The 16,056-nt window shown below is 43.4% G+C and overlaps 1 protein-coding gene across 29 annotated transcripts in view; it reads left to right on the top strand.

Moving 5' to 3' along the window:
• Nucleotides 1-16,056, top strand: part of IKZF1 (IKAROS family zinc finger 1) — a 97,427-nt gene that overhangs the window by 18,172 nt on the left and 63,199 nt on the right. For 20 of the 29 annotated variants that reach the window (XM_023639058.2, XM_023639062.2, XM_070264426.1 and 17 more), the window contains exon 3: nt 4,580-4,699. In XM_023639058.2, the coding sequence (XP_023494826.1) occupies nt 4,580-4,699 (120 nt within the window). Of the gene's footprint in view, nt 1-4,579; nt 4,733-16,056 lie in introns of all 29 variants that reach the window. The other 9 variants (XM_070264414.1, XM_070264418.1, XM_070264411.1 and 6 more) reach the window with 1 other exon arrangement.

Genomic DNA, 16,056 nt, shown 5'->3' on the forward strand with positions numbered 1-16,056 from the left:
TGCTTCTTTGGTAGGCTTTCCAAAATATTTTTCATGCATGTGCATTATGTTCTGTTTTGGTTGCTAAGGGGAGAGTCAGCCCGTGGGAGTTGAGAGACCTGTATCAGCCTCCCATCTCTGTCCCCAGCTATGGGACCTGAGATAGTTTTCTTTGCCTCCTGGGCCATTGTGATGTCATCTGCAAAATGAGGGACTTGAGCCAGTTATCTTTAAGGATCTTCTGGCTCTTTCGACCCTAAAGCTACATTGGATGTTTTCTTAATGATATTTATAATATTTGTGGTAACACAGAAACAAGAAATATGCCCTGTAGACATATATAATCTGCTTAGGGAAATGAGGCTCGTCTATACTGAAGTATCAATGGAAATATTTTCTCTCTAGTTAATCATAGTAAATCACATTGACTGAATGCTTTATATTTACCATACACTGCCCTAAGCGTTTTTCTCATTTCAACTTTATAAGCACCCAGTGAAGAAGACACAGGTACCGTCTTCAATTTGCATGGAGCTGAGACTCAGAGAATTTCAGTAACTGACCAGAAGTCCCATAGGGAGCCAGACATGGCACTGGGATGCACAGCCCAATTTGGACCCTGGAGTGCAAGCTTCTCCACTGTTCTATAGAGCTGAGATTCTATATTCTGAGTCTTTATTTACCCCCAGGAATTATGTTCACCTGGGTAATTGTATATAATAAAAACTCAGGCATTTGGAAGACAGGGGATCACAGAAGTTTGCTGGGTAAATTATAATCTACTCGAGAAATTATTTGCTTTCTGTTGATAAGCTAATTGTACAATTTTCTCATCTAATTTGCCCAAAAATCTTCTCATAGGTAATTCTTTATTTGAAACATAGGCAGTAGGTAAATGAAATATAAATTGGTAAGAAGTTTCTTTCATTTTTCTAAACAAGTGAAATCGTATTGTGCCTCCTAAATTGTTCTGTTTAAATACTTGATTTCTGGCTGTCTACACGTCTGTGCCTTGAGTGTCATGATACATGAATTTAGGGAAAATATGGACACTTGGTGCTACACATCCCATATGTTTCTACAGTGTTTTACAGTTTATAAAGTAATCTCATGAGCTCGTTTAGCGTATTAGCATTCATACACGTTATTGTTGTTTTATCTTTACAACAACCCTGTGAGTGAGGCCAAAATCATGGTTTTAGCCTCATCTTACTGTCGAGAAAAGAGTCTTACAGAGGACTTATTCCACATTCCTGTCAGTCCTACAATTGGTTAAACCGGAACTATATCCCAGGTCAACTGGCTTCAAGTCATAGTGTGTTAATATTTGAGATGTGTTGACTTGATTTAATAATTTTTTTTTTTTATAATATTTCTATGGTTTTGCATTTTAAATGGTTAGCTGGGAAAATTTGTTTAAAATCAACCCATAAAAATATTTTGCCTAACATGAAGGTTTTCTCGAAGTGGTAAATGTTCGTTGTGGAAATATCTCCAGCACTGGAAGAATCCAGGGGTCACTGAGTAAGGCTCCTGCAAGCGATTAATGTCTCAGCAGCCACTACTCTAACTTTAGGGGCTTTTAGGCAAATCAGATGACCTCTTAAAAACTATCACTGAGTGAAGGCGAGGCAAGGTTGAATTACAGCAGAGCTCTTGGAGGGCACATGAATATATCTAACTCTGCTCTCTTCCAGTTCTGACTTTCTACTAGACGCCGCTGCACATGCTGAAGCTGATTTTTTATTCTCTTCTCTCTGTGTGTTTCTTCTGCATAAGGAGCTCCTATTGATTAGTCTGACCCACGGCATTTTAGACTCGTGATCCCTACTGTTTTCATCATTCCTTTCTCTCCCCCAGGTAGAAAAGAATAAAAGTACTGAGATACAAGATGAGGGACGCTGGAGAGCTGGCACTTAGTTCAGGGCAGACTGATAGAATTCTTAAGAAGCACGTCTATTATTCCAGGCATCCTCAACAATTTATAGTTGGTCTTGTTCCCTAATAAACAGACCAGTTAATTTTTTTGAAAAAGTAATCAAGAGTTATTTGGACATATTTTAGCATGAATTGAGCAGAAAGACAATATTCCCTCATCAGATAAGTCCTGATTCTTCGTGATCCTCCCTTGGTTCCAGTGTGCCCTGATACTCAGCCTGTCCCAGACCATCGTGGAGTACACCAAAGTTATCACAGGGAGATCTTAATAGGAAAATCTTAATAGGAAAATATGTTCATAAAGTTTAATTTCTCAACCTCCCACCCCATGATAACGACAGCTGGTTAATCACCGACACACACACGCACACCACCACACTCTGCACATTCAATCATTGGGTCAGTTTGTTAGGCCAGAGGTCTCTGCTGTGAGTTCTGGGGAGGTTCTTCAGGGGGTCTTTGAGAAGGCAGGGGGCTGGGTCTCTGATCTTCCTGTGTCCCCACCCTGCAGTGTCCCCACTTTACATGGAAGACTGGTTTTATCTGTTGAAGTTCCATGTAAGATTATTCTTACCAAAAAAAAAGAAAAGAGATTCCTCTGACCACATCCCTGAAGTCCTTCAGGTTTGAAGGCCTTCGTTCTAGGCAGTCATGAGGAAAAAAGAGCTGTCAGTGATTCAGGGACTCCTTGCATTCTCCTAATCAGAGCTTTTCCCCGCTTATGAAATCAGAGAAAACTAACACTAAGACATTTTGCTATTGTTACTTTTAAAGTCTTCTGTTTAGGGCAGTGAAAATATTCCTGATGTAGTGCACATTTACAAGGCTTTAGTGTAACCCGGGCACTTCAATCAATTTCTCTCTGGCCTTCTGTTTTTCCTCAGGAAATTCTTCTAATCCTGCCCCATCTTTAACTCTTCATCTCGTGTTAGCTATCTAAATATGCCCAATAACATTCTTTGTGAAAATACACCAATGGGGGTAGTTACCGCTAAACTGGAAGATAAGTTGCCAGCCCAGCCAGCAAATAGGCAATCCCAGGCTGTTGATTTTCTGGTAACTTCCCTTTAGAATTTTAATCCCGACTGGTCTTCTGCAGCAGCTCAGATGGGTTATTTTAAATCAATTTAGGACCTCACCGGCTGTTTCTTGAGTGTGGTTTGTGTTGTCCCCTAACTCAATTTCAAGTTACATCTAGAAGGTTAGAAGATACAGGGGTTTCAGTTTCAAAAGAAAAAGATCATTTTCTAACAGTCATGGCTTCCCAGTGTTGGACTCCTGGGAGTGAGAGAGAGAGTTCCCCACTGCTGGACCCTCTGGTGAAACTTAATTCTAATTCAGTCAAAATAGATATAGGCATCCTGTAAAACCCTATTTCATTTGGTAAATCCTACCTTGTGAAATATAAGCAACTTTGGTAGTCGTGTGGGTTATATTTTATTTTCATATTTCAGAGACAAGAATTCGCATTGGCAGACTTTCTGTGCATGCGCGGGGGACTCATGTTCCTGGGAGGCAAAGGATTCCCCGTTCGTTCTCCTCCCAAGCTTTCCATGCCCACCAGCTTGAATCAAATTAGGCAGCTGCCAGAGTATTCCCTGAGCCTTGAAAAGAAGGTGAAGAGACCCAGAATGTGTAGCTCTGAGCAGGGACTGCAGTCTGGTGACCCTAAAACACTAATATGAGGGTGTGGCGAAGCACGCTTAGAGGAGAGTAAATTGGAATGATTTTACGGGGAAAATTTGGCATAACACATGAAGAGCCTTAAAATGTAGATGCCTTTTGACCCAGGCATAAAACTTCTGGAGATTTATCTTAAGGTGATTATTGAGAACATGTGCAAAGATTGGCCATCAGGATGTTCACTACATTTTTTTATTAATAATATAAAACATTGTGGGGCTGGCCCCGTGGCCGAGTGGTTAAGTTCGTGCGCTCCGCTACAGGCGGCCCAGTGTTTCGTTGGTTCGAATCCTGGGCGCGGACATGGCACTGCTCATCAGACCACGCTGAGGCAGCGTCCCACATGCCACAACTAGAAGAACCCACAACGAAGAATACACAACTATGTACCGGGGGGCTTTGGGGAGAAAAAGGAAAAAATAAAATCTTTAAAAAAAAAAAAATAATAATAATATAAAACATTGAAAACAATATAAGTTCAAAAGTAGAAAAAGGATTTACATAAATCCTAGTATACCCATGCAATGGAGTATTACACAAACATTGTAAATAAAGTTGTGGAAGTATGGTCTCACTGGCATGGAAAATTGTTCATGAGCATGTCTAAAAACTAGTTTATTTTGATAAAATATATCACCATATATTATCTATGATATATAAACATATATATTGTGTGTACACATACACACACAAGCATACACCATAATTTTAATAGTGATACTCTCTAGGTGATTTTAATTGTTTTTCCCTTTTGCTCATCTATGTTCTCTCATTTTTTGGTGTGGCAATGATATTCTTTTATAAAAAGTAAAGTAGATTTTAATCCCCACAGAGAAGCATTAGCTCAGTCCAGTAACTTTCCCCTCAAGCTGTCCTCTTAAGGCAAGCCAAGGTGAGGCCCAGGCACTTGGGGCCTCCCCTCTGGTCTGTCCATGGTGAGTATGCCCCCCCAAACTCAAGCTCCTACTTGTCTCCTCAGGGAAGGAAAGCCCTCCAGTAAGTGACACTCCAGATGATGGTGATGAACCCATGCCTGTCCCTGAAGACCTTTCCACCACGTCTGGAGGACAGCAGAACTCCAAGAGTGAGAGAGGAGTGGGTGAGTTGGGTCAGCCCAGCATCCTGTTAGCAGGTTATCACATGCTCTATTCCTATAAAACTTTTGTATCTTTATATTCTTCCAGAGACGGTGATTAGGTGACATGAGTTGTTTTATCTGTTGCATCCCCTCAACCAGCAGGTCAACGTGTCCATGAGACCCACATGCACAGCAAAATGGCAGAGTTGAGGAGCACCCCCACCACAGGGGGCACATTACTAGCATTATCCTGTGTCCTCAGTGTGCTGTAGGAATATCCAATTTTATGGATTGTAGATAATGAAAGTTATGCATTTTATGTGTTATGGTAATAAGGCTATTTGTTTTTAGAACTTTGCTTTAGAAGGAGCCAAATCTGGCCATTTTATGTCATCTCTCTCATCTCTATTTCTTAAATGTCAAATTTAACTGAAAATAGAAAATTTGATAAATACAAATTTTTAAATGTTAACAATAAATCTAGATGATCTCAGTTAGCGTACATTTACATACCTTTCCCATAAAGAGGTAAGTATGGAAATATTGTCAATCTCTCTCCTGGTTAACTTACATATGCCACGGTTCATCTTAAGAAAACCTAGCCCACCCTTTTTATTATAAGAAAACAGAGCCCCAGAGGTGTTCAGTGAATTAACCAAAGTCAAATAGCAGAGTCAGAATTAGACTCAACTCTGACTCAAAGACTAGTTTTCACTCCGTTATGCTACCTTCTCATGAGATAATGAGTCAACAGTTCCTTGGAATACCTATTTTCTTTTTTAAAGAAAAGAACTGTGATATTGAGAGCCACTTGTTTGCACAAAACAACATCGTGAAGGGTACACAGGTCAAAATGAGGTAGAATGGACCACATGTGGATCGGCTGCATAAGTCCCCACAGCCAAGGAGGGCAACGTATGTGAAGCTCTCAGGGCGATGAAAATCACACAGCTCTCTTTCTACAGGACATTCTGATGTAATAACTAAGAAACGTATTGTGTATGTTTTCTTGTGTCTTAGAAACCAAGTAGATGTTGTGTATAATGGTTCTTTTTATAAAATTTAGCTATACAGTTAATTAAACAGACAAGGTTAGTGGCTAAAGCCGTTTGATGTGGATGAACCAAGAAAACAAATCTGTGAAGTCTTTTTCCCCATTAGAATATGCCTACTATCTGTGGGAGAGCAAATGGGAAGAGAAGCGTTTGTGGATCTTCCACTCTGTTCTGCACACATCATTTCAGGGTTTCCCAAATTTGAGGCACAGAAGAGCGTGCTTTACTCCAGTTGATGCGTGTACTCTCAAGATTGTCTTCTGTTTATTGCAAGTGATACTGGTTTATCATCACCATACTGCTACAAAGGTTCCTTTCAAAACACATTTACATAAATTAAAAAGTTAAATTTAAATAAAAGCATTCAGCTAATGATGGTGTGTATATATGATAAAGATTTGTAGAGGCAATGTATGAATGGCCAATGTTGGGGCAACCCTGTGTTGTCTCATTGTTTAGTCCCTGAAGCAACCAGTGAGTCAGGAACTGTTCTCTGCACTTTACACATCAATAAGCAGATGCTCATAATTTACCCAGGACACAGAGAGAGGGTCTCAGGGACCAAAAGCAGAAGAAATTATACAAATACATATCCACTAAGCATTTAATGAACCGAGACACCAGACATGAGAGTTAGGACACTTGGGGTCATTGTAGAGAAACCAGGGAGCTCTCCCTGAAATGCCGGCAGCTGCCCTGCAGCCTGCGAGCCTTAGTCGCCATGGGCATCCTTTAGAGAACTGAAAGTCAGGTTGATTCCTGGAGAGTAAAGAACAGCGCACAGTTCGCTTGGTATAGGTAAATAAACCATTGTTATAAATGCCATCACGATCTTCTAAATATATCACCCCTTATGAACTTCAAGTTGTTCCCCTGGAGAGAGGTCATGGGGCCTCTGGTGGGGTCTTCTGACTGGCTTCCAGACTGCGTTCTCTTGGTTGAGATTTGAACTCTAGGTCTCAGCAGGAACCTTGAGCAGGTGTGGCTGCAAAGCTGGGGCTCCTCTGTGGTTTCCTGTGGCCTCCTCCCAGTGTCCCCTTGTTCTCCATGTGTGACACGATTCATTCTACTTCTCCTTTTAGGATAAAGCTTATCGAAATTGAATTTCAGAGTTGTGAAATTTAAAACACCCAAAAAGCCTCTGCTCGGTTTGTAATTAGCAGCTGACATAGCCACATGCACAGCAAAGAAAGCCATCTGAAGTGGGTGCCAAAACACTATTTCATAGAGTGAACGCTCACCTGGTGGGCTGGATGCCAAAGGAGCAATTGCTCACTGTAGGGAAACCAAAGAATGCCAAAGCATAGATGAGAGGTGAGAGGTATGAGGGGAAGAGTTGGTGAGCGAGAGAATCCCAGGAGAGCAGATTGTAGCAAGAGGCATCAAGGTAATCAACACCCCCTCATGGCAAGGAAGTTTTAGAAACCATCCTTTACAATTGTTGAAGGGAATCAGCCAGCGTTAGTATGTGGTGATAGGTTGCTTATTGAAGTAATTTGTAATATGTAGCATTATGCAAAGTAGGTATTCAAATAGCATTAGGAGACAATATAAAAAGATAAGAGACTTGGTAGGTTGAAGGAAAAGGAAATACATTTGAAGCCATATTTCATCAGCTCCACGGGAAGAAGCCAGAAGAGCAAAGGAGCGTCAACAGGAAACGAGAAGGAGCCCCTCCCTGCACAGAGTAGTGAAGCAGGAAGAGGAAGTGCCACTGAGGGATGCAGCACAGGAGGTGCAGAAGGGGCGGAGAAGGCCCTGTGGCAGCGCCAGAGGCTACAGAGTGGATGCCTCTTAGAGATGGAAAGGCCACGTCCAAGCCCCGCCCCCAGCTGGCTGCCTCTGAGCAAAATTTTCGCTCTGAGCCTCAGTTTCCTCATTTTCAAGTGGCAGAAGTAACCAAGCATGTCTCACAGAATGGCTTGGAGGGTTAAATGAAAGATGTAAATATGCTTTACTGAAGACAGAATAACAAAGGCATAAAGTAAAAAGGACAGTAAAAGGCAGAGCAAGGATGCAACTTGTGGAAAGCAGAGCTGTTAGAGTTATGAGAAGGATAAAGGAAGCTGCCGTAGCTTCCCTGGAAAGAGGGGAAGAGAATAGCAGCATTTGGAGCACCAAGGATGGAAACAGGATTTATTAATTAAAAAGAATTGGTCCAAGGACTAAGCAGCCTAAACCAGAGCCAAGAAGAGAAGGGGGGAATTAGTTAGAACAGGGCAAGACCAAAAGAGAGAATAAGGGGCTGGCCACCGCCAGACCCAAGTTACAGTCCAGGGCGCTCGCTGCTCCTGTTGAAATAGCAGGGAGGAATGGGGGGCGGCCAAAGCTGGGAAAAGGTGGGCAGATACTTGGTAATACGAGGGCACTGGGGTGTCCATTTTAGAAAAAGACAGGAATTCCTTTGAAAAGCTGTGAGCTCTCATTACCAGTTTGACAAATCTAATCTCAACCAGAAGAGCAGACCATAGTAATGAAAAAATTGGTGGGAAATGATAGAAGTCAACCCCCTAAGATGGGGCGGCGGTGTTTATACTGATGGGGGGTTATTCCCAGATGAGAAGAAGAGTGGGTTCCCACCTCATAGCTTCACCCAGTGTGGAAGGAACACCTATAAGACTGTGTAGAAATATGGTCTCCTGGATTAAAAAAAAAAATGATACAGGAAAACAGATGTTAGAGAAATAAGGCCGAGTCCAGGCTATAGCCCTTATTGGGCTCCGGTTTCTTCTAGGTCTGAGTAAGAGGAAGCAAGGACTTGAAGTGCAGCTTGAAGAATTTAAGTTAGACGCAAAAGAGAACTTTCTGACAATGAGGGATTTTCTCATCAGAACGGTCTATTTAATGAAATGATAGCTGGTTCTTCTGAAGTGGTCTCTTTAGAAATGAGAGAAATCTCACCTCTCTGAAGTGGTTGTGTGTGAAACAGCTAACAGCAGAGGGTGTCTCAATGACCTCTTAAGGCAGCCCCAGATTCACTCAGTCATCCGTGGCACACACACTAGAGAAGAGGAAAACGGGTCGAGATTTCTTCTGCCAACTGTTGACCAGGGGCTCTTAAAAGTGCTCCGGTAGGAATTATGTCAAGATTGGCGTCTAAAGATCAGATAGGAATTTTGTATTAAAAAAAAAACCCTGAAAACAGTTTTCTTCCTTACATTTCTTCCTTCTTTATAGCGTGGATTTTTGCCCCATTGCTGCCATGTGCTCCCTTTGCTTGGATGCGTGTCCATGTCCTAAAACTGAGCAGGGATCCTGGACTCCGGAACACTGTCAGTGAGCATATCGCCCAGACGTGTGCCTCCCACTCCAAGAGGACAGGACGAGAGGAGGCAGTGAGGTGTGGGTTGGCTGGTTCCAGACACAAGACAAGCTGTGAATGAAGGAGGAAGCCCTCTCCCCTGTGACGCAGATGGCTGGTGGGAAAGGAGGCTTGGTAGGCTGGAGCAGAGGAGAGAGGGAAGGACCAGAGATAGAAAGATTAGAGATGGCCATCCCCAGGAAAGACAACTGGCACGCTCAGTACTTGGAGTAGAATGAAGGGGAAGACCCAAGGGCACAGTAATGCTGTAGGGCTGACCTGGAAAGGTGATTTGCACAAGCCTAGAGGGCGGTTGAATCAGAGAAGGTCAAAAAATGGACACTGATGTGTGGGGTTGAACAAGGCTTAGCAAATGGCTTGGCTCCGTGAACGGATAATTGGGATGAGCTTTTATGCAGTGGTTTACTCTACAGAGTTACTATGCGGTACTTACACTCTGCAGAGGCGGGTTGGCGTGAGTTTGCTTATGGGGAGATAACACTTATTTCTACTTGCCCGTTACATCCTAGAACGTGCTGCTTTTGCCTCTGCTCACCTATGTGACCTCCTCCCAGAGTTGGGAGGAAGTGATAACCATCGTTTCATCCGTGGTTTATTTTAGGACTTAATTACTGTAGGTTGCCCCTCAAAGCATGGTGTTTAGAGCCCAGGGCTCTGCACTCCTGAGGCAGTGTTCTGGAAGCTGAATTAGCACAGCTTGGGGCCTTCCCTTTGAATAGTTTGACCAGGGTTTGATTCACCCTAGCAAAAATGGAAAGAAAAAAAAGTTGAAAAAATCGGGATTTTTTTCCCCCTTGAATCCTGGGAAAATTAGATCAAGTGCATAAAAGCATAGATTTTCTATTTTGATCCATTCACTCAAGATAAAATTTTCCTTTTTATTACTCAGTCCTGAGTTCAAGGACTGAGGGAGCTGTAAGAGGATTCACATATTTTTAATTGGTTATTCCGATGCCAAATCTCACCTTCATTGCCAAGTTTTTGGCAGAATACCAAGAGAGTCCTGAGAGATGGACGGTGGGCTGTGTTGCTTCTCCCGAGGCTGGGAGGGGAGAAATGCTGGAAAGAAAAAGCAGGGGGCTTTGGTCTAATGGGAGATTGGGCAGCCCGCTTTGAGGACGGATGCTAAGCCTGCTTATCTAATCAGCAGTTAGAGGAAGTTGTTTTTATCTGTGAAATGCATCTCTTCTGAACCGATAAACCCCATTTTAGCTAGGGAGAAATATTATCTAGCAGCATCTGAGCATTAGCTGCAGCTGAGATCAAGCCTGCTCAGATGGGACGCGCTCTGTGAAAGAAGTCTCAAAGCAGAAAACTGCTGAGCCTCAAGTGGCTGGGTGTGTTGGTTTTTGTTTTCTTATTTTCCTTTGTGGAATAACTGAAAGCATCTCATCTGGATTCTTGCTCACCTCTGTATTTTAGTTCTTTACTCCTCTTCATAGCTAAAGTATTGTGCGATGGTTTTGATGAGGCATATTTTTAAAATTCTATACTCTTCTTCTTACATCTACTTTCTTTATCTTGGAATGCCTCGTGAAGACAGCAGATATTGTCACTATGACACATCCAAACCAAGATGATTACAGTTGGAAAGACTCTTATTTTCCTGAATTTCCCAAACATGAGACATAGCGTTAAAAAAATTATTTTGCCTACCCTTTGAGTCTTTCAGGTTTTGAAGAGAGAGGCTGTTATGTGATGGGTTCATTGTTTCCCATTTAAAAGTAAAACTTTTTTTTTATTACATCTACTTTGTAGGTCAGTGCTAAACATTTGGAAATCATGATCTTTGCAGAACGTCATGAGGTATTGGTACACTAAAATTAAAATAAGCGATTGTGTGCTGCATCAGGTACCATCTTGTACTAGGTTTTGGAATAGACAGGCGGAACAGGGCAGCACAGGTTTAAGAATATTCCTTGGAAAGGGGCTCGGCCCCATGGCCGAGTGGTTAAGTTAGCACACTCCGCTGCGGTGGCCTGGGGTATCACCGGTTCGGATCCTGGGCGCGGACATGGCACTGCTCGTCAGGCCACGTTGAGGCGGCGTCCCACATGCGACAGCTAGAAGGACATGCAACCAAGATATACAACTATGTACCCAGGGGGATTTGGGGAGATAAAGCAGGGGAAAAAAAAAAAAGAATCCTTGGAAAAAACTGAAACTGGGGGGTATGTGTGTGTGTGTAATGTGTGGGGTATGTCATGTGTGTGTGGTGTGTCTGTGTGTAGTGTATGTGGTGTGTGTGTTGTGTGTTTTATGTGTGGTGTGTTTGTATGTGTGTGTCTTTGGCATGTCTGTGTATATATGTGTATGTGTGGCATGTCTGTGTGTATGCGTAGTATGTCTGTGGTATGTGTGACGTGGATGGTATATGTGTGTATGTGTGTGGTGAGTCTCTATGTGGCGTGTGTGGTAAATGTGTGCATGTGGATGTGTGGTACGTCTGTGTGTCTGTGTGTCCTGTGTGGTAGTTGACGAGAAACTGCAGTTGGTGGCTTAGAGGAACATCTCTCTCTGGGAGAGGGCTGCAGGGATGTTCTGCCCATGGCTCTGCTGCTCTCTCGCTTGCTGGCCCTGGCAGGTTGCTTCATGCTATTTCCATCCTTACACGGCGATGGGAATCGCCTTGCCCATAGTGGTAATGTACAGAAAGCACTGACCGGTTGGGTCACAAGGTGCACAGTCATCCATGGTGGCTGCTATGGATGTTATCGTCATCTCCATCTGATGCGCTGGCTGTAAGATAATTCTGTGGGATTTGGAGACTGGGTGGACATGTGCCCATGACACCTCCTATCGGGTGACTTCAGGGAGAAGCGCTGATACACAGACCTAACAAAAAGCCTAAAATTCCCAAGAAATAAGGCATATAGAGAAAGCAGTGCATGGTCAGTGTGGTAAGGCCCATAGAGTCTGAGCAAACGTCAGGTCTTTACAGCTGCCAAGACTGGGACACAAGGAAGAGGCTAGCCTGGACTGGAGGGCAGAGGTGTCATTTTGCCACCCCTGGTGAAGGCACACTCATTAGAAGGGTGTGCATGGGACCGATGGACTGTCACACTGCTTTGTTCTCTTGTGTCATATATGGGCCAGTATGTCTTTGCCTGCTTGTACTTGGAGGTTGATGGCCACAGAGTTCTAGAAGTTCTCAAAGCAGAGCCATCGCTGAAGGCCCCCGCCCTCCCCTCGCCTCCCCTGCTGAGTTCGCTTTAGGATTTGTGCAGATACTGTTTATGCCAGCTTAGTGCTGTGTTCAAACTTGAGTTTCTCTGACTCTTAGGCAGTTCGGAAATTCCATTCGACAGCAGTAATATTGACCGAGACCTTCACTGTGCCGGACTGATGCAGTGGCCGCCTCTAAGACCTTAGCAGCTAAAGCTTTGAAACTAATGGCCAAATAACAGTGATGCACAGCAGACCTCACTCACAGGAACTTCGTGAAGTTTTTTTTCAAGAATGTAGAAAAGGTGGAACTGTGCCTAGCTGGACTGGGAAGAGGATTGGGAAAGATTTACAGAGTCAAGGCTTGGGCAGGGGCGTGAAAGGTGAGCCACATTTGACTTTAGGAGAAGAGTGGTGGGTGGGTGGACGGTGGACAGGAAGAGGGTGGGCAAAGGGACAGAGGTATGAAGGGGCCACAGCGGTTTGCTCTGGGAGTGAGGAGTGGTGTTCCGAGGGGATCCCTCAACATGTTTCACCTGGGGAATGACCCTTTCAGATCGGTGCGCTGGAAAGATCACTCTGGTGACACTTAACAGGGAGAAATGATCTGAGCTGAGCCTGGAGGGTGCGGCCGGAGAGGAGACAAGGTGTGGAGATGTTCCCTGTAGTGTCCACGGCATTCGTCCACTTATTCACTGTGGGCACGTGAGTGCCGTGGCTGCACCTTCCACCTTGGTGATTCGATAAAATGGGAATATATAAAGAGTTGGGATTAACTTGAAATCCATTGACAGTTGGTAGCCAAGGAGCTGTCCGGAAGGCAGGACGCATAAGAGGTCGAGATAGCTAGTTCTAGCTGTGTGATGATGTGGGCGGGACGGACAGTGGAGCACCAAGGGCCTTGAGGAATAAATGCATGTAATTGTCTAGAAGAGGAAGCAAGGAAGGAAGCAGACAGTGAGTTGTTTGATTCAGGTAAAATTTCTTGAAGGAAATATGGCATAGAAGCCACCAGAAAAGAGATTTTAACAAACGCAAGACATTGAAAGGGGAAGCAGTATGGTGCTGGAGAAGGGGGCCTTTGGGAGATCGGCAATGAATTTCCAAAAAGTAGCTTCACAGCGGTGGGGGCCCAAGTCACAAGCAGAAGGGGATGTGAGTGGGCGGAGGCCTAGGAAGGCAGCGAGGTGGGGCGAATAGAGATATTGGAGATGACAGGAAGGAGAGAAGGAGGCAGATTGAGGGCAGTGTGATCAGGGGAGGATTTTCAGGTTGATCTTTGGAAGAGGAGAATATTTAAGTGTGTTTAAAGTGCAAAAGAAGGAGCTAGTGAAGAGAAAGGATTAAAATATAACAGCATATTAAAATATTAAAAATATATTTAAATATAAATATATTTATATATATTATATTTAAAATATAAAATATAACAGTGGAGTTCCAGGGGAGGCAGGATCAGCCATGCAGGAGCTGGGTTTGGGGCTCTGCCTTGGCCGTGTTCTGGCCTGAATATGTCCCCCACGTGTCCTCATGGCCCTGTCCCTCCTTGCATTCAGTCTTCATTCAGAAGGCCATACAGAGGGGCCATCCTTGACCACATGATCTAAAATCGCGGTGCCATCCTCTCCATCCTTAGCCTGCTGCGTTTCTCTTTACAGCACCTCTCCCCACTCACATAGAAGGCACTCCTCTGGGATTTGCTCACTGCTGTATCCCAGCACCTGGTGTTGCCAGCATCCACTAGGTGTCCAGCACATGCGGACTGAATGAATGAATGGAGTAGTGGTGTTACTTTCTCAGATGGAGAGCTGGTAGGACAGTAGAGAGAACTTCAAGTTGAGAGGGAGGAATTTAACGCTACATCTGAATTTAAGGCTTCATCATGTGGATTATTTGAGGTCACTGTTTCTCAATGGGCACAATGAGTATTTGCTGGGAGAAGCCTTTATTGGCTGACACTGCCCCTCCCATTGGGGGATGTTTAACCACCATGTCACTCCTCTCCCGGGTCATCATGACACCCCCAAGGTCTCCACGTATCTCCCAGCTGAGAGCCCCGATGGAGCGCCACCATATAACCTGAACACCTTTGTCCTCACATGTTCAGTCCATCCCACTCACAAGAGCTATGCACATTCAGAGGGGCAATTTGTGTCTGATTATTTAAGATATTTTAAGATAATCAGTAGTGTTCCACAAGCTGACATATGAATTAAAAAGAAAAGGAAAACCTGTAGAAAAACTGGGGCAGAAAAGGTTGAAAAACTCCAATATTGGCATTTCCAACCATGCTTCCAGTTTTTACTTCATGTCTCCAAAGGTGCATTTAACTTTGAAAAGTTGCTTATTTTTCCAAATGAAACCAATGTTTATCTTACCTTCATTTTATTCTGACAGCTTAAATTCAAGATCACATTGAACCTAATTGGTTCACTGAGGGAAATAAAGATAGATTATCTATCATAGTGGATAGATAAAAAGTATTTTCTGTTCTAGGTTTTTGGTCCCAATTTTATTTTCTGCTTTGTTCCCTCTGTGTTGAAAGAATACTTAGCTCTGTGTATAAAACAACCAACCGACATTTCGTTAACTTTCCTTCTACATGGGGTTTCAGAAAGAAATGGAAAAAAAAAAAAAGGTTTTGAGCTGTGGTTGCCACCTGTCCTCCTATCTGGTTAGGACATTGTCTGATTTGGGAAGTGTAAATATAACCCAGAAAAAAAAGCTTCCCCTCCTTTTATGCAAAAGTAGAAAGGTTGAAGCAAAGCGGAGCCCTACCCATTGCCCTGTAAAGTTTCCACAGAACCAGTTCAATTCGCTGAAAACACTTGCTTGGTGGAGCTGGCCGCCCCAGGAAGCCGCCTTACTGGCTTCCACAGCTTGGGCGCGTGGTTGAGGCCGGGCCACTGTCCCCACCAGATAAGCCCAGGTTCTTCAAGGTCTTAGCAGGAACTGCAGTTCACACATTACCGCAGATCTGCTCAAAATTTTAAACCCTTTGCCTGTTAGGATTTGGGAGATAACAGAAACTTATAGGGAACTCAAAAATTGTGTTCAAGTTCATGGTGTGCTGGAGCCAGTGGGAATCGGCCAACTGTTAAAGATTCAGAAAAGCTGCCAGGCTCTTGTTCAACTGTTGGCAGCTTGAAGCCAAGCACAGGTGGAAGAATATACACCACAAAATTCAGCAAATGCTACAAATTAAGCCGGTTTTTTTTTTGAGAGCTGATTTACCTGCACATCACAGGCTTAAATAAAAGTTTAATGTCTTGACAGCTACAGTGAAATTTGAAAGCAGGAATTATTCTGTGGATAGCTGTGTGGGTGTGAGTGTGCATGTTTTACGGAGGGGGTGTTATGGAAGAGGGAGTCTGTTGGGAAGACCATGGACAGTAAGGGGTAATGATAGTTTGTCCAGCAAAAGTGTTGGTTCCCAGTGACTCTGCTGTGGATATCACAGACTGGAAACGTCAGGCCAACTAGACTCTGTGTTAGTAAATAGAATGCTTCTCTAGCATGTTGGTTTTGTTGCTGAGGGTGTGTGATTAGAAAAAGATTCTGTCTTATTGATGACATGTTATTGTTATTACTATTGCTATTATTTTGGTTTGAAGAACTTTCAAATGCAAAGTGACACTTGTCTGCATTGCATTAATATGTTACTAAATTACCATGATTTTTCCAGGAAGGCGTTAGCCTCACAATATCCTTCAAAACATGGCATTGAACTTGGTCTTCTCAAAATAAGTTTTTTGTTAAGTTCCTTGGATTAAATATAACCCTGAGATGTGTGTACAAATTAGGAGGTGACCTCTTCAGTTGTTCCCGTGTACGTG

Source organism: Equus caballus, chromosome 4 (assembly GCF_041296265.1).
Source record: "Equus caballus isolate H_3958 breed thoroughbred chromosome 4, TB-T2T, whole genome shotgun sequence".
NCBI lineage: Eukaryota > Metazoa > Chordata > Mammalia > Perissodactyla > Equidae > Equus > Equus caballus.